Raw genomic sequence first — 23,145 nt, forward strand, 5'->3', positions numbered from 1 at the left:
AGTCCTATTAATCAAATACCCGGCTGTAAGTACACATTCTCCCCAAAATTCTATGGGTAAATTTGCTTGGAAACGCAAGGCTCTTGCCACATTAAGAATATGGCGATGTTTTCTTTCCACTCGGCCATTTTGTTGAGGTGTTCCTACACAGGAAGTCTGATACAACATCCCTTGTTCATCAAAATATTCTTGCAAGCACATAAATTCACTTCCGTTATCACTTCTGACGATTTTCACATTTTTTTCAAATTGGCGTTTAACCATCACAATAAATTTCTTAAGAACACAAGCTACTTCTTGTTTTCCATTCAACAAATATATCCAAATAGCACGAGAGTAATCATCAATAATTGTTAAGAAGTAAATTGCTCCATAAGAAATTGGGACTCTATAAGGTCCCCACAAATCACAATGTATCAATTCAAAACAACCATCAGCTTTATTGTCAATAGAAAATAAAATCTCTCTTGTTTGCTTTGCTCTAAAACAAACTTCACAAGTTTTATTAGTTTTCCTAACTATGTTATCAGCTTCTGGAATTAACTCTACCACCTTATAAGAAGGATGACCCATTCTCTTATGCCAAAGCTCAAAAGACCCCACATCAGTTACCTTGCAAGCATGTACCGATGTCACTCCCTTGAGAAAGTATAGCCCCTTGCGTTGCTCACCTGCTCCAATCAGGTTCCTCAAATTTAGGTCCTGTATAGCACAAATTTTGTTAGTGAGTTGAATAACCAATTTTGAATCATTAAGTAGTTGTGATACAGAGATCAAATTGCAATTCAAATTTGGCACATAAAGGACTCGTTGCAATTTCAAGTCTCCTCCAAGCAACACAGTTCCTTCTTTCACCGCCAAGGTCTTTTCTCCATTAGGTAACTCGACTAAGCATGGCATAATGTCATGCAATTCACTAAAAAATGCCAACGTTCCTGTCATATGATGGGAAGCTCCTGTGTCAATAATCCAAAGAAATATCCTCTGCATACTTGTCAGCCTCTCATTGCCACCATTCTGATAAGAATTCAACATGCCCAGCAAAGCAGCCCACTGCTCTTCATTTAATCCACTAAGACCCTTTCGATCTGAATCTGTCACAATTCCACGCCCACCATCAACTCCAGTTGCATATGTGGTGTTGGCACGAGCAACTCGTCCCTTGCTATGTCCTGCTCCATTGCCACGCTTTTGACCACCTCCTCGTCCAGCAGAAGTTTCACGTGGTCTATTACCCCACCATTCTGGATAACCTATCAGTTGGAAACAACTTTCAGCATCATGTCCCTCTCGGTTGCAATTAGGACAAATTGAGGATTTGTCTTTATGCCCCCCTGAATTTCGACTACCTACTCGAATTGCAAAACTCATAGGATTGCCTCTTTCTTCCTTGGTTCGTGTCATAGTTCACACTCGCTCTTGCTGAACAACCATAGCATAGGCACGATTCAAATTGGGCAAGGGTTCAGTTCTCAAAATATTAGAGCACACTGTTCCATATCCTTCTTCATCCAAGCCCATCAAAAACTGATGAACTCTCTCTTCTTCACGCTTTCTTTCCAATTCAATGGTAAGATTGCATCTGCAGCCTGCACAGATACACACTGGTATCTGATCATAGTTGTTTATTTCATCCCATAACGTTTTGAGTCTTCCAAAATAGGACACGATCGGTTGACCTTCCTGCCTACAATTCGCCAGATCTGATCTCAGTTGCTGCATTCGTGGACCATTCCCAATCGAGAACCTCTGTTTAATATCCTCCCACAGATCCTTTACGTTCTCCATGTGAGAGATGGTTGAGCGAAGCATCGGTTCAATGGTGTTAAACACCCAAGAAACCAGCATAGAGTTAACCGTCCACCAATCTTCGAGTTCTAGTGAGTCATCTGCTGGTTGCTTGACAGATCTATCAATAAAACCATATTTCTTTTTGGCCCGCAATGCAGTCCGCATAGCTCGCGCCCATTCTTCGTAATTCTCGCCCTTCAATTGAACTTGGATAATCAAGTTACCTAGGTTGTCATTCGAATTCAGTGTGTAAGAACTACAAGTTTTCTTCCTTGATCAAGAACTCTCATTTTTCTTTTCAACAGCCATGGCTCTGATACCATGTAAAAGAATTAAGAAATTTTAGATTAAGAATTCTGATGTTTATTGCCCCAGAAATCAAAGATATATATAAAAAATTACAGCTAACAAATAGGTTCATAATCAAGCTAAACTACCAAAATTGTATCAGAATCATACAACATAAGGTAAGAACAGATATGTACACAAAAATTTCTAAACAAATGCCCTAAATAAATGCAAAATAAGTGGCAGCTAACAGCTGCCTTTCCAATAGAAAATAAAGAAATATGAACACATAAATTGAAAACAATTAACTATATTGACTCAAAGACTAAGATTGTATAATTTAAAAGACGACTACATATCTATATATGTAATTTGTCATTTCCAATCATTTTTCCTCTTAAAAATTATTTTGATTAAATTCTATAACTAAGCATATGTAAAGACCCAAACCTATTCTATTAGATATGGCATACCCGGCCAAGAGAGATGTAACGCACACTGCAGAACCAATTGCTGTACCTGCTAGCTCTCCTATCTGAACATGGTTGTAATATTAATTAAAAAATATAAATGGAATATGAAAATGAATTAAACATAACTAGGATGCTAATAGAGGAAAAATATAAATGGTATCAGTTGGCATAGCAGAAGTAGCGAACATCACAGAAATTGTTACAACAATTTCCATGATGAGAGCTTGAAGATCTGATCCAAAATGGTGAAGTGGTACCAACATGCTTTATGGGGTGTATTGAAATTAAGAAAAAGAAGAAAATTTTTAATTTTAATGTCCTTCATAATTTAATTTTAATGTTAATTTCAAAATTTAAAAATTTAATCATAGTTTCAATTTATTTTTAATTTTAATTTAAACGAATTTTGATTTTAATTATAAACTTTATATTTCAATTTCAATCTAATATTGGTATTAATTTTAATTTTAATTTCAATCTCTATTTTAATTTGGAATTTTAATCTAAATTTTGACTTTATTGACTTGATCTTAACGATCATTTATTTTTTTTAATTTATTGTCATTAAATTTAAGGTTTTAAGAAAGTGGAAAAATTATTATTTCAATTAAATCTTGGCCCTTAATTTTTCTTCTATTTATTTATAGCCATTAAATTTAGAATTTTCTTTAAAAAATAAAAAATAAACTTTGTACCTTTTTGTAGCACCCAATTTTTGAAGAAATATTAATTTTGTTGTTATTAGAATGGAAATATGATTTATAAAGTTTCAGAGGAAAATTTTTAATTTAAAATTTAACTTGAAAGAAAAGTTTTAGAAGTTTTTGAGTAAAAAATAGAATTTTTGAAGAATTTAAGAATCAAAAGTGATATTTTTCATAAAGTGGACAGCTGGCCTTCTTTTCTCCTCACTGCCAAGTGATGGACTTCTCTAGCAGTAGCTTTTAAAAAAAAAAAAAAAAGAATAGGTTGAACAATCGAGAAAGAGGAAGAAAAGCGAAAGAAAAGGAAATAAAGAAGAAAGAAGAGATGGAGAAGAAGAAGAAGGAAAGAAGGAGAAGAAAGATCATAACTAGATTTTTGGAGTTTCTTCATTAAGAAACGACATCAACAATGGGAAAAGAAACGTTCTTGATCTAGGATACAAAAAATTGAAAAAAAGAAACTGAGAAAGAAGGAGATTAGTAGCAAGAAGTTTTCTGCAAGGGCAGTAGTTCTTCCATCCTTTCTGGTGAGTTTAGTAGATTGTTCACCGCTGATTTTTTGATATATTTAAATTTTATATGTCTGAATTATTTCTGAAACATTTAGAATTTGAAGAATTTGATAGATAATTTGATATCTCATAACATAGAAGTAATTTGGTGCTAAAATTTTTACTGATATTGTATTTGGATGTATTGAACATATGATTAAAATTTAGAATTTATCTAATAGTTGAAATATTTTATACAAATTTGAATGTACAAATTGCCAATTTCGGTATTAAAGATTAGGTTAAGTTGAATACATTATTTTGATGGAAGTAAAATTGTTTTGAGATAATACATGGTGTTTAGTGAATTTTTAAGTGATTGTGGAATATTTTTGGGAAATAAATATAAATGTTTAGTTGAATTTTTTATTATATAGATATATTGTAAAATATTTTAACTGAGATTTGAGTATGAAGTATTGGAATTAATACTTGTATGAAATTATAAGTTGGGAATTTGTGTAAGTCGATAAAATTGTTGAATTGTGGGTTTGAGTTTTGTGACAGGGAGTTTGGTCCAATTTTAAAAAGGAATGCTATTGAATTTTCATTAAAAATTTAATATGGAATTGAAATTTTAAGGATGAACCTGACTATAATTATATCATAATATTTTAGTAAGAGTTTTTGAGACTGTGGTTTTAATTGAATTATAGAGGAGTTAAGGATCCAAGTTGGTGATTAGAGATTTAAATTTAGATTAGGTTTCGTATAGGCCCTGGATATGCATCGTGAGTTTGTTGCGAGCTTGAGGCCAATTTGGATTGTTGTTGATGCTGTTTGTTGAGTTTAGTTGCAAGGAGTTAAGTCTAGTTATAGGGGAGAATTTGTCGAAATTTAAGTTTCTCTTTAGAATTTATTCTTGTTTCTGTAAACTAAATTAATTGGTTAATTCTGTCAATCAATTAATAGAGGTCAGTGTATCTGTATAGATGATCAGGGCCAGTCATCTTCTTCTTCCAGCCAAACTAGCTACAATAGGGTCATTAGCTTTGTGAGTTGGATATTGATTATATTCTGTAATTTTAATATTATTTATATATTTTTAGCATGCTCATGCATTTTATAAATGTAGTTTCATGCTCAATTGTCTTGGATGGGGGAGAAGAGGAGCCACCAATAAATTCATTCAGATTTTGTTAATTGAGAAGGGGTAAAAGCTGAATGTTCTTGGTCGGGTAGCTCTTTGTTGTGAGTTTAACAGAGAAAATGTGATGAGTGGAAGTAGTGGGCGACAATGGAGAAGAGAGGCATTAGAAGATGAACTCATGATTTTGAAGATTGCTCTAATACCATGTAAAATATGTGATATTGCATTGCTTGTATCGTTGTATGGGAGATGGTAAAACATATATATGAGCAGATTGTACAAGATAAAGATATACAAGTAAACAAATATGTGTTATCTACATGAAATAGAATAACTAAAGAGATAAATGGATGTAAAGGTGATCTTTATCCTAACAATCCCCCATTTTGTTACTGCTACAAGGTGTCCCTTCTTCAGAGCCGTCCATCGTGTTTCTGTAATCTTCTTTCATCCTTCCAGCTCTTCTAATTCTTCTAGTATATACCCACATTGTACTCGGGCCCTTATCCATTTCTTGCTAGCCCATAGATTGATCTCGACCCACAGCAAACACCTTGAGGAATTACAAAAACAAAATATTAGGATGAAGACATAGGATAGTTGTTCTATTGACTAATGAATTAATAGTTGTTCTATTGACTAATGAATTAAGAAGTTTTATACCTTGCAAAAATCAGTGGAGATTTGCTTGAATATTCCATGCAAGGACATTGAATATTCAAGGACCAAGCATTGATCGAGCGTTTGAAATCTACCTTCTCTTATCTGGAAAAATCAATAGCAATAGTTCAGGTCTAATAATGGAGACAGGAGAGGTTGATTCAAACAGTAATCTATCACCAATATATGCTAAAGTTGCTGCATTATACATGGATAAACTTCATCACTTTTGGTGTACTTGGCATTCATCTCTCGTGCCCTATATAAGCATCCTCTAATTTTGACCCTAGGTGAAAATCCAATCAGAAAAAACACACATGAATATCCGAAGTTAATACGATAAAGATACAAACCAAGATTTAGATTGGCACTAAATTGAATTTTAGAATTCCCTTTTCCATGGCTATTCCAATGACCAATAAAAGCAAAAACAAACCCATCTAACAAAATTTAAATAACCATAATCTGAAATGAAATTTTGCATTACCTTGAGCTCTAGTGCTAAAGCATTTTCTATTTGCTTTCAACTTTTGTTTAGCCAAAGTTTTAAATCACCTTTAGTCAAAATTTCTTCAATTTTGTAGTAGCAGGGAGGTGTAGCACCATCTGAAAATGAGATTGGGTTAGATGGATATCCTCAACATAATATTCCTGTGTAGTAGTTCTCTCAGCTATTTGAGTTTCTGATTGTACTAACTCAGCCATTTGAGTTTCTGATTGTACTAACTGCATAATAATCATTATATATGCTATAATCACATGATTCATTAGAGACAATACAATTTTAAAAATCTCATTTTGCATGCCCTAGTTATCTTCTTATTTAGTAACATTCTAAGAAGTTCTCAAATATCTTGCAATATCACCAAATTACTATTTGAAAGTGTATCATTCTCAAAGAAAAGGATTCATAAGAACCTCCAAGAAACTATGAAATTTCTCAAAATAGACACGGATACAAAAGGAAAAGGATTTAGGATTAGTTCACTTTTCCCTCTCCCTCCTAACTTGAGTTAATTTTGCCCACTTAGCACAGGTTATTTCTCCCTCAACCTGAGCTACTATCAATAATGAATATGCAGCACAATGCAGTTAATCAGCTGATTAATTTTCCCAAGAAGATCAAAAAGAAAAAAGAATTTCCTAAATCTGGAAAAGATTTTTAAAAGAAAATCCAAAGAGATCAGAGTGTGCTAAGAGTATCAGTCAGTTAAAACAGAAACCATGGAAAGAATCCATCATACTGAAATGAAATGAATGAAGTTGGCACCTTGGTGTTCATAGGAAATAAATGATATCATCAAAATGGTCAATCTAAGAACCTCTGTATGGAAGGTATAGTCAGACACATGCATCCATTTAAGTCTTACATAGAGAAAATCAATTACTCCGTTATAGTAAGAATTAAAAAATAAAAAAAATGCATTAAGCAATATGATTATGTGCCAATCAAATGGACGGTGAAAATTTTGTACTAAATGTTCGATTGAGAACATAGGTCATGTTCCAAGCTTATACAAACAAAAAAGAACTAAGAAAAATTCCTCATATATATCTCAAGTGTGGTATTAAATCTGGTGTAAACCATGTGTTAGTGTGTGTTTTAGGAAGCGGCAATGCAACTGATACATAGCAATTATTCCACGAATGATCTTCACATTCAAACTCCACCTATAAAAACTAAAACTTCAGCCCTTATAGGGCGCCATCCACTGTACAAAAACTTCATCTAATATTTAACTACATAAAAGTTTTGATGCTGACAGAACTTTGGTAAAGACAAAATACTGCAACTAAATATAACATTATGAATATCTCAACTTAATCACTATTTTTTGCCCTAATGCAGACTACCAAATTCTTGGAAAGAAAAGTTCAGACCAACTTTTATCCAAACAAATACCCATCAAAATGAATCCTTAATAAACATGACAAAAATCATGAAATCAAATTTTTTCCCACGCTCCTCATCAACCAAATATGGGTTAATTTTCCATGGTCAAGAAACAGAAATCAAAATCTAAGACACTCAAATTATATGCCTTTGCCCAAAGCAATCAAACAACAAAATTAACCCAAAAGATGTAAGAGTTCACCTGCGAAAGCCATCCAAGCAAGCCTTTTCGAAAGATATTTCACTTACTGGGGCAACTATCCATGTAGATTGAGAGCATAATCTGATCTCCAAACAAAGAAAGAAAAAAAAAATTACTGAAAAATACAATACATCATCAAATAATTAGTCAAGAGGAAAGGAAAATAATAATACAACTCAACTCAACTCAACTAAGCTTTTATCAAAGAAAATAATAATAATAAAGGAAAATAAAAGCATCAAGAGAACGCAATCAAAACTTAAGCTCCCTTTTTTTTTTTTTTTTTTTTTTAATTTTCCCACATTCCTTTTCCAAAAAGGAGGCACTGTGTCTCAAAACTATAAGAAAATGACCCCTAGCTGTAAGGAAACACAAAGATATATAGTCCCTAAACCAATAGCAAAACTCAACTAACCACTTAGCTAAGATTCGATCCTTGATTGAAAAGGAACAAACCGAAAATTATCGAAGGCATGCAAAGTAATCCCTACCAAAGTTTTCAATAAATAAGAGAAAAAAAAAAGGAATTTGAGAAAGGAATTACACGGAACCGTCTGCACACCAAAGGCAACACCTGTTGTCTCTCCAAACAAAAAACAAAAGGATATCTCTGTGCACATGAAAAATGACAAGAGAGTGTAAAAAAAAAAAAAAACGATGCCGTACGCCATTTAACGGGTTGAGCATGTTAAAATGGAGAAAGGAAGAATGGCGTCGTTGAAGAGAAAAAGAAAAAAAAAAAATCTTTGTTCCCACAAGCAAACGACGTCGTTAGAACCGACATGAGAAAGTCTTAAGCCCCAGTCCAACAGAAGACAAAAGACACAAAATGCCCTTCAAATCCAGCATTTTCACCAAATCACCCTCAAATCGACACTGTTGAGACAACGGTGCCAATTTGCCACGGAAATTTATGTTCTTTGAAATATTGTATAATGTTCAAACAAAGCAAACTAACATGAATAATAATACAAGAAATTCAAAATTCAGCATGGATACATTTTATTAATTATTATACACGAATGAAAGACAAGTTCAGCTAAAAGAGAATCAAATGGGAGCAAATGGCCCTCTCACCATCTACCTTCAACTGGAAAAATATGAATTAATTAGCGTCACAAATCACATAGAACATCAGCCTCATTCAAGCTTTTGCATATGAACACTGGCCTATCCCTGTCTCTTCAGCCTTCTGGCAAAGAAATTGGACAATGAAAGAATGAGCAATATTATAATTATTAAGTACAAAAAAAAAATGTGTTAACTATGCATAAAGTGAGATGATTATATTTTTTCAAATAATGCTTACCATTTCCTTAAATAATGCTTCAATGGTGTTATTAAGGCTGCCTTCCCATTCCCATTCACATATATATTTTTTATCTGAGAAGCGTTTCCATTCCCATTCCCTTGTGTATTTAGGTTCTCCTGTTTGCACTCTCCATAGCTTTGGCGCGCTCAAGACTTCTTGCGCAAAAATCTTCATATTGGGGCATTCTATAATGATCACTTCTTCCAAAGATGGGAAACTGAAGGTAGAATTACCAGAGCAGAAGCTAGAGAGGCTTGGTAGATGTTGAAGTTCCAAACATTTTAGATGACCGAAGCAAATCTCCTCTTCTTCATCTTTATCTGCTTCAGTCACTATAATTTCTTGGATCAGTTCACATTTCTCTATCTTCATTTTTCTAAGTCGTTCAAGACTTCTCGCTGTTGAGGAAGATATTAGATTTACTAGACGTTGGCAATTTGATACCTCCAGTGTTTTGAGATTTTGCAAAGAAACTGAGGATGGCACTAAAATTTCCAGTCTGCCACATTCCAGTACTTCTAAAGTCTCCAGACATTGAAAAACTGTGAGTAGTTTAGCGTCCATCAGATGCTTGATCCTTGGCAGCTTAGACAGCTTTAGTTCTTTCAATTTTATAAGTCCAGCACGTGTTTCCTCGCTAATAATCTCTTCATGAAAAATGATTTCTTCGAAAGAAGCATCACTCAGAACAAGCTTCTCCAGATCGGGTAAAATTTGAAAGAAATAAGATGGCAAAAGTGTAGAGTCATTGGAAAAACAGGTTAGCTCAATGCCTTTCAGTCCAGACAAGAAATCAGCTTGAGACCACATATCCTTCATGGTGTTATATTCCACTCTCAATTCTTCTAAACTTGGGATCGCAACCTAATAAATCAAAAAAATAATAATCAATAAAAAAGGATATAGGATGATCAATAAACAAGGATATTAATAAAGACTGACCTTCCCGCCAGAAGAGGCGGCAATGGAAAAAACAAAGTCCCCATTGTGAATTCCTTCTTCATTTCCCTCAGCAATCATGCTTAGATCTTGGTCCTCACAAAATTTTGACGCTAATAATTCCATGTTTGGACAGCCAACCATATCAATTCTTTTCAAGGATGGGCATTTCAGAAAATCCCTTGCAGAATAAAAACTTGACAAGTTGGGCAAACACTCGAGACCTATGGACTTCATTGATGGAAACATGATCTTATCTTTCACTACTTCCTCGTCTGCTTCTTTTGTGATTATATGTTCCACCAAAATACATCTTTTTAATTCCATATGTTGGAGATTTACAAGACCCGAAGCCATGGACAGAGTAAACATATTAGTCAAGCTGCTACAATTCTGAACTTGCAACAACGTTAGGTTTTTAAATCTCAAAATTCCTTGAGGATCATCGTTCCACACATGCCTCAATCTAGGCAAATCAATTAACCTCAATTCATTTAAATAATTCAATAACCCAACATCACCTTCGTCAGCATTTAGCCCTTCCAAATCAAACAGCTCTTCTACAGAATCGCATCTTTCTACAACCAGCTCATTTTTCATTTTTGACAAGAACAAGTACTTTAGTAGATTTGAGGATACGGCATTTGAGAAAAAAGCACAATCGTCCACCACTAACTTTCGCAAGTGCTTCAAGTTCTTGAATGGAAATTGGCCATGCCATTTTTCTTTCAGCATAGGAAAGTTGGAGAGCTGCACATCATATATCCCTTCAAATGCAACCTACAAAATCAAAATATTGCATTATTGGAGAACACAAAACAAGCATATTTAAATAAGTACAATTAACCAAACACATTAGCACTGAGTTCATTAAGGAGAGAAGCAAGATTTGGTAAATACGTACACATTTCATGTAAAGCTGTTCAATGGTGGCATTGAGATTGCCTTCCCAATGCATTTTTCGATCCAACTGCCAGCTTGTCCATACACCGCCTAACTTGCCTAACTTTGGCGTGCTTGACACTCCAGCAGTGAAAATCCTCAACTTAGGGCATTTATGAACAGTTAATTGTTCTAATGATGGGAAATTGAAAGTGTAACTGCCCAAGCAGAAGCTTGTGAGGCTCTGTAAATCTTCAAGTTGTAACGTTTTCATTTTGCTGAAAACAATCTCATCTGTTGATCCAATTCCGACCCCTTGATCGCCTCCTACTATTTCGGTCAACATATTGCAGGATTTTACAGTCAATGTCTCAAGTTGTACCATACTTTTGGCTGTGGAAGATGTAACAATATTTATCAATGCGTTGCATTCACTTACTTTCAGAGCTTTTAGATTTCGGAAAGACGCAGAGGATGGTACTAAAAAAATCAAATTTCCACAAGATTCTATCTCAAGATCCTCAAGAGACTGAAATAATGGATTATGCAGTTGGCAGTCGGATTCCCATACATGCTTCAAATCATCAAGATTTTTAAGCTTTAAAGCCCTTATCCGCGGCAATGCAGTGATATCTTCTTGGTCACCGACGAATCCTTCAAATGGAAATAGCTGCTTGAGAGAAGAATCAAGGACTACAAGATTTTGCAGATTGGGAAATCCTGGAAGTAAACTAAACAAAGGAACAAGAGATTTGTTTGGAAAGCAACGCAATTGAAGAACTTTCACTTGGGAAAAGAAGTCAGTTGGAAATTGAGATTGCAGTATGGTTATGGCAGACTTCTTGTCTAATGACAACTCTTCCAAATTGGGAAACATCTGCACATCAATAAATAAAAATTCGAAACCAAGTTGGATTAGGCTTTTTTTTTTTTAAATTATTACTTTGTAAATCAATAATATTATATCATGTTAATACAATTTATGGATAAACATGTTATTTTTCTATAATTTTTTTTGGAATATGTATGATGTGAAAGAGTATTATTGGCTTAGCGTATTATTAGCAGCATGGGAATATTTTTTTTTTATTATTTTTAAATTTTATTACATTATTTTTTATTATAATGTTGTATCGCAGTTATTAAATTAATTTTTTTTAAGAAAAAAAAAAAGAAAAATAAGGGAATTGCAGTTCCCAACTCCAATGCCAGTTTTCATATTTTTTTTTTTAAAGAATTCAAGGGAAATATAGTAAATAAGTTAAATCGAAATAATTAGGGACAAGATTAGATTTCAAAAATCAATTGAAATCCTTTTTTATTTTATATATTTTTTTTCAATTATTATGGTGAGAAATTTAATAAATAAAAAATTTAAATTTTTTGACTTAAAAAATTTATTTTAAAAGATATAGAAATCATGTTAAAAATAATAAAATTGTGTGAAGATTAAATTAAAATTTTTTTTTACAAATTATTATTTTTTTTAAACGAAGCCTTTACCCTTTAGTAAATTCAATGGGGACATTATTGATGAAATTTAGTAGGGAGGAATTACTATACACCCAAAAAATTACAAATTGGTGTAAAAGTTAAAATAAAAATGGAAAAAGTGAAAAAAGAGTTACATGCTTAATTAAAATGTTTCTTATATATTTGCAACAATACTAATTTAATAAAATGCAATTAAATTTATACGTGTATACTAAATTTGAATGGGATAAAATTTATCTAAAATTTATTATCGCAGACTAATTAAAAATTAAATAAATATAATTTTTATTTTACTTTTTATGGGAAAGATATAAATTTATTTTAATTATGGGAGTTTTTATTTTTTTAATAATAAATCTAGTACATAATTAAATTTTTAATATATGAATTTTTCTATATTTTATAATAATCAGTTTTAATTATTTTTTTTTTTGAAAATAACCTACTTTAAATCCAAATGACAAATTAGCGTTATATACTTTTTAAATGTAAAAGAAAATTAAACAAAAATAAATTGAATATGAATTATTATATTTTTAACTTTTCAAACAAGCTAGATAATTATTTAATAAATAAATATTTAATTTCATTTATATACTTATGGAAATGTTGAATTTAGTCTATTTTTATCTTTTTGCCCAAATTAATCTAGATGTTTTAATTTAAACTCAATTTGGCCTAACAATTTTAAGCTTTAAAAGTTAGATTTTTTTATTTAGACGAAAAATCAAAAAGTTTAATTTCTTTATTTTTAGACTAAATTTCTTGATTAAGCTAAAAAAATCAAGAAGCTTGCTCTTGATTTTCTTAATTTTTAGATTAAATTGAGTTTAAATTGAAAATTCTAAATAATTTCAAAAAATAATTTAAAATGGGCGACAATTAAAATCCCAATAAATACCCGGATGAAATTGAACATTAAACCATTTTTGTAACCTTGTAACGTTTGAGAAATGAATAAGCAAAACTAACCTTATGACAAAAAGGTGTTGTAAGGGGAGTATCAAACCCATCATTGTCTAGCCTTTGCTCTCTCCCTTCATCATTGGTGTTGGGTCTATGTAACCTCACGAGTGTGCCAAAGACATTCTTCATGCTTGGACATTCATATATGCTCAACTTTTTCAATGATAGACATTCCAAATTACTCGATCCTGAATAGAAACTTGAAAATTTAGGCAAACATTCAAGGTCTACGAATTTCAACGAAGGAAGTATCATCTTATCAGCGGAAGAAGTTGCTTCCTCTGGTCCCTCCTTTTCTATAATTTCTTCAATTGTGTTACAATTGCTTAACTTAATCTCTTCAAGTTGCATAAGGCACAACGCTGTCGACCAAGTAAATATATTCTTCAAGCTGTTACAATTTTCAACATGGAGCAACCTTAGGTTATTAAATTCTAAAATTCCCAGAGGATCCTTGTTCCATAAATGTCTCAACATTGGCAGATTTGCTAAGTGCAATTTACTTAGTTGGGGAAGTAGCTCAGTGTGCCCATCATCAACAGATAGCCCTTCCAAATCAAATACTATTTCTGCTGAATCACAGTATTCTACTTGAAGCTTTTCCAACTTGTTTAAGAACTGTAGTAGATTGGCTGGTACAGGTATATCAGAAATTGCACATTGATCCACTGTAAGCGATTGTACATTGTGGAAGAGTCTCCCTTGGATTCCACCATGCCAGAGCTCAGGGAATTTAGATGCTTGAAAATATGTCATCTGATTCCACAAGATAATATTATTTACAAACATGGAATGTAAATAGGGTAAAGGGGAAAACAAATGAACTGACTTCTAATAAACATACAAACATGTTATGCAAGGAATAACATTTATCTGCAGGAAAAAAAGTAGAAGAATAAATTCGCATATTCGTACCGATAGGCTGGATTCTATGGTTGCATTAAGGTTTCCCTCCCAGTGCTGTTGATTTGCCAATTCTATTCCTCGTAACTTTGGTGTGTTTAGAACTCCGAAAGAGAAAATCTTCATCTGTAAGCATTTATTAACTTTAACATTTTCTAAAGATGGGAAATTGAAGGCGTGATTCCCTGAGCAAAAGCTGATAAGACTAGACAGATAAGTAAGTTCCAAAATTTGTAATTTGCTGAAAATAATCTCATCCTCTGTATGATCATCTCCATCGCTTGTCACTATTTCTGTCATCTCATTGCAACTATGTACTGTCATTTTGGTTAGTTGTACCATAGTCTTGGCTGTAGACGCTGTTATCAAGTTTACCAATCCTTCACAGCAACTCACTTCAAGAGTTGCTAGATTTAGGAAAGGTGACGACGATGGTACTATGTTGATCAAACTGTTACAATGTATTACACTCAGAGTCTCAAGATGCTGAAGAATTGGTTTCAGTCTAGAGTCTTGGTCCCATATCTGCTTCAAATTATCAACAGTGAATAGCTTTAAATTTCTCACCAGCGTAAATCCTTCACATGAGAACGACTCTTCTAAATTACTAGATTCTACAACAATTGTTTCCACATAATGCACTGTTTTAAGGAAACCAATGAGAAAAAGTTGTGATCTGTTTTGCAAGTTGCTCAAAGTAAGAACTTTGAGTTTAGAAAAGCGCTTAAATGAAAATTGACCATGTTGTATCGCAATCAAATCCTTGTGCTCTAAAGTCAATTCCTCCAAGTTGGGACTCATCTGAGGAGAAGAAATAGATTGTTAAACCAATGAATTTTGGTTTACTGATACATACTTGAGTTGCTTTAAAAACCATAAATCTTAAATTACAACTCTAATTGAAACTTAATAATAAAAAAAAAGAAATAATTAAGTAGTCAATAATTAAAATAATGATGAAATGTCTAAATGCATGTGAAATGATAAAAGTATCCTTCATTAACAAAAAAAATTAAGATAATTATATTTTCCTAAAAAAAAAATCCTTTTACAAGAAATTTCAAAAAAAAATCAAAATTTATTTACCAAGCAAATTTTTTCCAAGACAAAATATTTCAATTTTTTTCCTAAACTAAAAAAAAGCATTTATCACAGAATAAAAATTTTCCAAGAAATTTTCTTTTAAAAATTTATGCATACTTGAAAGAAGGCAAAAAATGTCTTTTTCTTCTACTTGAACAACAAAATACCTTTCTTGTTTTTTCTATATAGAAAAGTGTCATCTACAAAATACTATCCTTATAAATGGAGTGGGTTCTCTATTATTAAATTATCAAGGAATAACTAATTCGGTTTTAAAAAACAATGAACATATAACTAATTGTCATTTATAGCTCTCGTTAGTTCCGAAACTTTTATGATAATTTTATTGATTATATTAGTTAATGTTTTTTTAGTAATATCAAAATATTAAAGATATTTTGATTATTTCGTAAGTTTATCTTCATTTCTATTATAAATGATTATTTAAAGATAATAATAAAAAAATATATATAAATTAAGATAAAAACTATTTTATAAACACATAATTTAAATATATATTAAAATAAAATTAGTATATAATTTAAGTCAAATTAAATTAGGATTGATTAAAACTCTTTTTATAAACATATTATTTAAATAAAAATGAAAATAGAATGGTAATAAATTAACATATTGATAAAATATTATTAATTAGATTTCATTTTGATTTTTAAATTAAATATTAATGCGGAGCAATTTCTTATTAAATATTAATAAAATATTTCTCCTAATGTGAATGTAATTAAAAAGTAGGAGCAATTTCTGAAATTTATATTATAGAAATGGAAAAGAGAATTTGAGGGAAAAAAATTCAACTAAGGTGTTACAAAGAAAGAGGAGGAAAGGATATTACCTTGTCCAGCAATAGAGGGGGCTGTTGAATTGGAATGTTGTGTTGGCCCTCTTTATGTACTTCTTCCCAACCAAATTTCATTACTTTGCGACAATTACGAACATTCAAACTTTTCAATTTTTGCCACTCAGAAATGTGTGTCCCTGGATAGAAACTCCTCAGTTCTGATAGTTCAATAAGTTCAAGGGAGGTTAATTGAGGAAACTTAAAACAGTAATAAGGGGCTGGTTCCACATCTTCTGGCTTTGCAACAATCTCCTCAACCCCACATTCAATTATTGTAAGCTTTTCAAGTTGCAAAAGACCCTCGGCTACGGAGGCTGGAAAAAGATTTTTTAGAACATCACAATTTGAAACTTCAACTGATTTCAAATTTTGAAAAGTGAAAACTCCTTGTGGATCCTTCCTCCACACATGCTTCAACGATGGCAGACTCCCTATAGATAATTTTCTCAGCTCAAATGCTTCAATAACATTGGACCCTTCAAGTTGATATATCTCTTGCAAAGAATTACAATTTCGTACACTCAACTCCTCTAATCTTTGGAATCTTTCTAAGACATTTGATGGAAAAACAGTCATCAATTTCGAGCAATTATAAATACCCAATGATTTTAGTTTACAGAAGGAATCAGCCGCAAATTGGCTGTGCCATATACTTTTCATTTCATATATTTTGGAGAGACTCAATTTCTCTAAGTTAGAGAAAGTAACCTGCAATGAAAAGACACTCGCGATGCTTAGTAATGAAAAGACACTCATAAGCTAATTAAAGATGAGAAAAAAAAAGAGTAATCAGTGCAGGTGATGTCGAAAAACAGGCCATTTAGTAACAGAGATGGACAAAAGGGAAGGATTTGTAAAATATGAAAATGAATTAATTAGGATGAAATGAAAACTTGAAAATAAAATATGAAAATGTAAGAGTTTTTGGAGCAGAGAAGGTTGATTCCATAACAAACACACACCTGTCTTAAAAATGATTTAATCATATTACTTAAAAAAATTATTATATGACAAAGCTTATTTAAATATTTTCAATTTTAATGATTAAAATCTTATTTCATAAACAAATAATAATTTTCTATCTTAAGTTTAAAATTTTATATATTATGAAATTTTGCTCATCATATTTTGTATCTCTAAAAATTAAATTTTTAATTAAATTTTAGGTTATATTAAAAAGAATGAATTATTATTTGAAAATTATATTAATAAATATAAATATATTTAAATAATTATTCAATAAAATATTATTTATAATATTTACAAATTTAATTTTAAAATATTTCTTATATATATATATTTAAATTTTAAGAATTTTATTAATAATTTTTCAACAAGCGTCACGTTTATTTATATTTTTTATATGCTATTTAATTTAAAAAAATAATAAAAAATTATTTACTAATCAATTTACTTTATTTACTAATACTTAAAATAAAATTATAATAAATTAAAAATTTTTCATACATAAAATTTTATAATATGATTACAAAAAAATAAAATATAAAAATATATGTTAAATTATTTTATTAAAATAAAATAATAAATTATCTGTACGATAACCAGTTAACTTACACCTTACGATTGCAATTAGCAAGATTTTGGATTGGAAAAGCTTTAATCCATGTAAGCATGTATTTATGTAGAGAGAGAGAGAGAGAGAGAGAAAGAGAGTGGTAAAAATAATCACCATTTCATTGAAGAGAGATTGAATTTCAGTATTGTGGTTCGTCTCTGTGTAAACTTGTTTTGCCATCATGTCTGTATGTGGAACACTGGGGACCAAACACATCAATGCACCGCATCCCTCTATGCCCAAGTCTCTAAGAGATTGAAATTCAATTTGATACCCACTGCAGAATCTAATCAAGTTTGGAAGATGCCGAAGCCCCAGCCCATCCAATTTAGGGAAGAGTATCTTATTCATCCTCTCATCTTTTTCTTCTTGTTCTTCTATAGATTCCTCCGTCAGTATTATCTCTTTCATGGAACGACATTCACCAATTTGAAGTTTTTTGAGATGCAAAAGACTTTTAACAATTGAAGTTGTAAATAAATACTTCAAATTGTTGCAACCGTGCACAATCAAGCTTTTTAAGTTTGAATAAGTTGCGGAAAGTTGGTCGTGCCATATCTTTTCACAAGTAACTGAGTTTACATGAAGATCCTCCAAATTGGGGAAAGAAACCTGCAGAGATGAAGCCTTTGTTTCAAGCACTGCTCTAATAATTTTCTATTAAAATAAATTAAATAATAAAAAAGCATGCAGATAATGTCAAAAGATTAGTGCATGACATACCATTCTGTTGAGAAGTGATAATTCCTCTGACAGAAATTCCTCAAATGCTGGCTCATCAGCAGTCAATATTTGCTTGTGTCTCGATTCAATTCCTGGAGGCGCCTTCTTCATTTTGCTGCGAAAGCTTCTAAGATGTGGTAGACGATACAGATACAAGGAGCGTAACTGATTGAACTCAACCACTTCTTCATTGCTGTTTTGATCTTCATCTATAACAATAGCTTCCATGTTGGGACAAAAGTACACTTCCATTACTCGTAGCTGCAAAAGACATCTGGCAGTAGATAATGAGAAGAGATTCGTCAATCTGTCGCAATTTCTTACTTCTAAAATTTCTAATTTGTTAAAAGATCCTGCAGCGAGTTGACCATGACAAATCTTCTCCAGATTCATTAAATCTTCCAAAATTAAGGACTCTAGAATGGGAAAGGCATCACATGCAGCGCACTTTGTCGAATTGATGATATGTTGAATGACAGTATTGTTCTGGACATGGAGATGCTTCAATTGCGGAAAGCCGTCCCCATCAATATCATACAACACATTCTCAGCCCCTCTCACTTCATCTAAATATAAATCTTCAGTCTCCCTCAACAACACTTTGACCCCATACTCTGAATGAATGCTTGTCTTGAGCTTAAGTTTCAGCATTCTGGAGGTTTCATAATTTCCATTCCAGTCCCATCCATCCCCTATGAGTATTCTATAGCTTTGCAACCCATTAGAAAATAGGTGTTTTGGTAATATGTTGGCATCCAGTATCTGTATTTCCAAAGTCATCAAGTGAGACAAGTATTCCAACTCAGCAAGGCTTGCATTGCCTTGATTTCTAATCCCATCGGCCTCCCACCGATCAAAGCTGTTACTCATATACAGTGCTTCTAGCTGGGACAGCTTTGATAAGGCATTTGCAGGAATCATTTTGAGTTTGGAACAATCGCTCACATCTAACAATTTTAGTCGAGTCAGGTGCTCTATTTGTCCGGGCAACTCAACAATGTAGGAGTTTGCAAAACTAAGGACTCGTAGTTGCTTCAAGACTCCGATGATAGCTATGTCATCCAGTTGGCATCGATGCAAGCAAAGGGTATGAAGGTTGGATAGGAAAGCAAGTGAAGAAGGAAGGGACACAAAACGCATCCCAGTAAAATCCACTACTTCGAGGTTTCTAATCCCCTTGAAAAATAGGTCTGGGATTCCCAAAGAAAGAACTTCAGTGAAAAGTAATAGTAGCTCTGCTTTTGGGCACTCCCACCCTTCAGGGAGATCTTCAATATCACAATAAGGCAGAGAAATTCTGGCGGAATCCTTGTTTGGCCATTCCATCAACTCACTGCCGCTTGTACCTATAAACGCATGTTGCTCTCTAGATGCAATCGATAAAGCAGTGTCTCGAACAACATCATGTATTTTCACAAATCCATACTTATCACCGTCTATCAATAAGCATTTTGCTTTGAGGGTATCAATCAAAGTATAAACTTTGTTTCTTGCTTCTTTGACAGAAGATATGTGCTTGAATAAACTTAGACCCATGACGTACTTCAGCAAGGACCGGATTGGAATATTAGATAGTCCTAACAGACCACAAAATAAGAAAAACGACTTGACTTCATTACCAGGCAAATCATTGTAGCTTGACTCCAGAACCGAGTGTACTTTTGCATATATTTCTTCATTGTCAAACACAGATAGCTGATTCAGCTTATCATTCCATGCGTATGACTCTCTATTTCGCAAGTCTGTCGCCACTGTGAGTAATAGAAGAGGCAATCCTGCACATTTTTTAGCAACTTCTGCGGCTATGGGAGGCAATTCTGAATCTTTAGCATCTGTCAGAGTCATTTCAAACAGACTCCACGCCTCTTCGTCCTGCAGAACGTCAAGCCTGAATTCTTTTTGTGTGCGCATCTCACGAGATAATACATCTTGGCTCCTTGAGGTTAAAAGTATTTTGCACCCTCGGCAGACATCCCCAAATGGAATTCCTACTGCCTTTAAATCAAGTTGTTTCCAAATATCATCTAGAATTATAAGTACCTTCTCCTCTTTCTTCAACCTCTCATATAGTCGATTAGCTCTTCCAGGTATTTCCTCCACATCAAATGTCAGGCCCAGGACATCAGCTATCTCCGATTGAATTCTTCGGAGTTCTGGCGTTTGATTCACTGCAACCATAACCACCACGTCGAATAGCTTCTCTTCTATAGCTTGCCTGTGGACCTCTTTTGCTAGGGTGGTCTTCCCCACACCTCCCATTCCATACACTCCGATCATGTTAAGATTAGGATCTCTCAGAGCATCCATAACTTGCTTCAAGAACAACACTCTTGAATTCAAGGCCTCACGATTATATACTGATGAGGCAACTATCTGCAGTAGACGGGGACGAAATGAAATTGAATCCAGGTCGCCTTCATTCCTAAGCTTATCAATTGCCAAAGCTTTCTTCTCTGCTTTCTTGCTAAGAAGGTAGCGCGTCTTCAAATCAGGACATAATCCAACGAAACACCTCTTTTTCGCTTGTTCTTCGCCTTGGATAAATTCCTCAGCTTCTTCAATAGCTTTGCCTGCATCGATCATCCACTTGTTGACACTTTCGTAGATCTCTTCCCCTTTTCTTGTCGCCTCATCAACGGATTGCTGCAAATTGAGTCTTTTGTTCTTCAACTGCTCAGCCTCACTACGGAGTGTCTCAACCTTGCTCTTGTAGATGAAAGGATAACTGATGTGTCGTTTGATCGGGACAACAATAAATTCCATGATGGGTTCTTTAATTACCTCTGTGAAGATGGAGATGAAGATATCTAGAACCATTTTTTTTTTTCCTTTTTCAACCTGAAACGTCTGCTAAAAAGCAAAATAGAACAAAAAAATGAGAGCCAAACAAAAACAACAAGAAAGGACTGCTGAAATCAAATGGCAAACAAAACAGTCGCAAACGAGTTTGAGAGTCGAATGAAGGTAGGAAACAGAGAATTAACAGAGAAATGAAGAACACGGAGAGAGAGAGAGAGAGAGAGAGGAGTGCTGGTTATTGATGAGTAAAGGGAGTGAAATGAATGATAGGAAGGAATTGACGAGTGATCGGATCACTTGATTGCAAAAGACAAAGGAAAGGGAAACAGTTATAATTATTGATACTATTAAATCGAATTTTAATTTCTTGCATAAATAATTATTACTAATTTTCTTTTAATTTTAAAAATTATTTTAATTTTATTCCTCAATTATTATTTAATTTTAATTTGAGTTATAATTAATAATATATATTTTTTTTTCATTTTTAAAGAATAAAACTAGTTTTTATTCGCATATGCATCATTATCATTTTCAATCATTGATTATTTTTAAAATTGTAATTTTTATTTAAAATATTTTTATTTTAATTTATTGAGATTTATTATTCAATTAACTAAGAGTATTAATGAATGTAATAATATTTAAATTAATAAAAATTTACTTTAATAATAATTATTGAATGAATTATTAAATTAAATTTAATTATGAAATATACATAATAAATTAAAAAGAAAATAACAAGATACCAAAATTTGAATTATAAATCAAATCAATATAATGTTAGTTATAAAATATAATCAAATTGTTATTATTGCTATGAAAAAATATAATTAGGATAAATATAATAATAATAATAAAGTCCAATCATTTAATATATAGATATATATGGAAATGATTTTAAAGCTTTTGAAAGTATAAATGTACGTAATGCATGTGACATACAAATGAATATTTTTATGGTATCATTTTATGTACACGTGCATGAAAAATCAAAGTCCCATTTGTTGGAAGAAGGCAGAAGCCAAGGTTAGAAAAAAAAAAAAAAAAAAGGCCAAAGTTCATCTAAATAATTAAAGAGTGGAGGAGTACTATTAAAAAAAACCAGACATGCTTTTGTCTGGTAGGAAGAAAAAATGACGCAAGCCATGACATGATCCTTTTGTCTTCTTGTTATTATTTTAATGGTTGGCTTGAGTGCATGCCACGCCTCTTCGTCCGTACTTATCCACTAACCAAACCTCTCTCTCTCTCTCTCTCTCTCTCTCTCTCTCTCTCTCTCTCTCTAAATTGCATTTTCAAAGAGATGCGACGTAACATTTTCTTTAAAAATTTTGTTCTGTATAACTTTTTATTAATAATTTTTTATTATAATAATTATTTAATTTTTACTTTTTTTAATTATTAATATTATTTATAATTTTACTTTAAATATTTATAATTTATATTATTATTTTTTTAATTTAATTTTTAAAAATTAAAAATTTTAATAATTAAATATAATATTAAAAAATTATTTATTTTATTTTTTTATAAATTTATTTATATAAAATATTATTTATCATGTATTATTTTATAATAATAATAATTTGATAATAATTATTAATTTATAATTTTATAATAAATTATATATAATTTAATTAATTTTAAATTATTTTATATTTTTAATGAATATTTTTATTATATTATTATACTTTTTAGTATTTTTATTATAAAATTTTTGTTAAAAATTTAAGAGTTACGGCCACCACTAATTAATAATTTTTTTATATTTTTTTTATAATAATAATAATAATTTTTTATTATTTCTCTTTTAATTATTAATATTATTTATAATTTTATTTTAATATTTATAATTTAAATTATTATTTTTTTAATTTAATTTTTAAAAATTAAAATTTTTATAATTAAATGTAATATTTATAAATTATTTATATTTTTTTATAAATTTATTTA

General features: G+C 31.6%; 1 protein-coding gene across 19 annotated transcripts in view; it reads right to left on the bottom strand.

The window, feature by feature from the left end:
* LOC110661427 (uncharacterized) overlaps nucleotides 1-21,478 on the bottom strand; it is a 43,931-nt gene extending 22,453 nt beyond the window's left edge. For 3 of the 19 annotated variants that reach the window (XM_058151435.1, XM_058151433.1, XM_058151429.1), the window contains exons 1-9: nucleotides 18,391-21,472; nucleotides 17,782-18,279; nucleotides 16,086-16,799; nucleotides 14,162-14,950; nucleotides 13,253-14,002; nucleotides 10,809-11,663; nucleotides 9,908-10,684; nucleotides 8,963-9,829; nucleotides 8,198-8,845 (exon numbers count right to left, since the gene is read on the bottom strand). In XM_058151435.1, the coding sequence (XP_058007418.1) occupies nucleotides 8,798-8,845; nucleotides 8,963-9,829; nucleotides 9,908-10,684; nucleotides 10,809-11,663; nucleotides 13,253-14,002; nucleotides 14,162-14,950; nucleotides 16,086-16,799; nucleotides 17,782-18,279; nucleotides 18,391-21,207 (8,115 nt within the window). In that variant the 5' untranslated portion in view covers nucleotides 21,208-21,472 and the 3' untranslated portion in view covers nucleotides 8,198-8,797. Of the gene's footprint in view, nucleotides 1-5,097; nucleotides 5,451-5,560; nucleotides 5,663-5,766; nucleotides 5,844-6,044; nucleotides 6,164-7,653; nucleotides 7,735-8,197; nucleotides 8,846-8,962; nucleotides 9,830-9,907; nucleotides 10,685-10,808; nucleotides 11,664-13,252; nucleotides 14,003-14,161; nucleotides 14,951-16,085; nucleotides 16,800-17,781; nucleotides 18,280-18,390 lie in introns of those variants that run through there. The other 16 variants (XM_058151437.1, XM_058151436.1, XM_058151434.1 and 13 more) reach the window with 16 other exon arrangements.
* Nucleotides 21,479-23,145: the final 1,667 nt, after the last annotated feature.

This window comes from Hevea brasiliensis, chromosome 8 (assembly GCF_030052815.1).
Source record: "Hevea brasiliensis isolate MT/VB/25A 57/8 chromosome 8, ASM3005281v1, whole genome shotgun sequence".
Lineage (NCBI taxonomy): Eukaryota > Viridiplantae > Streptophyta > Magnoliopsida > Malpighiales > Euphorbiaceae > Hevea > Hevea brasiliensis.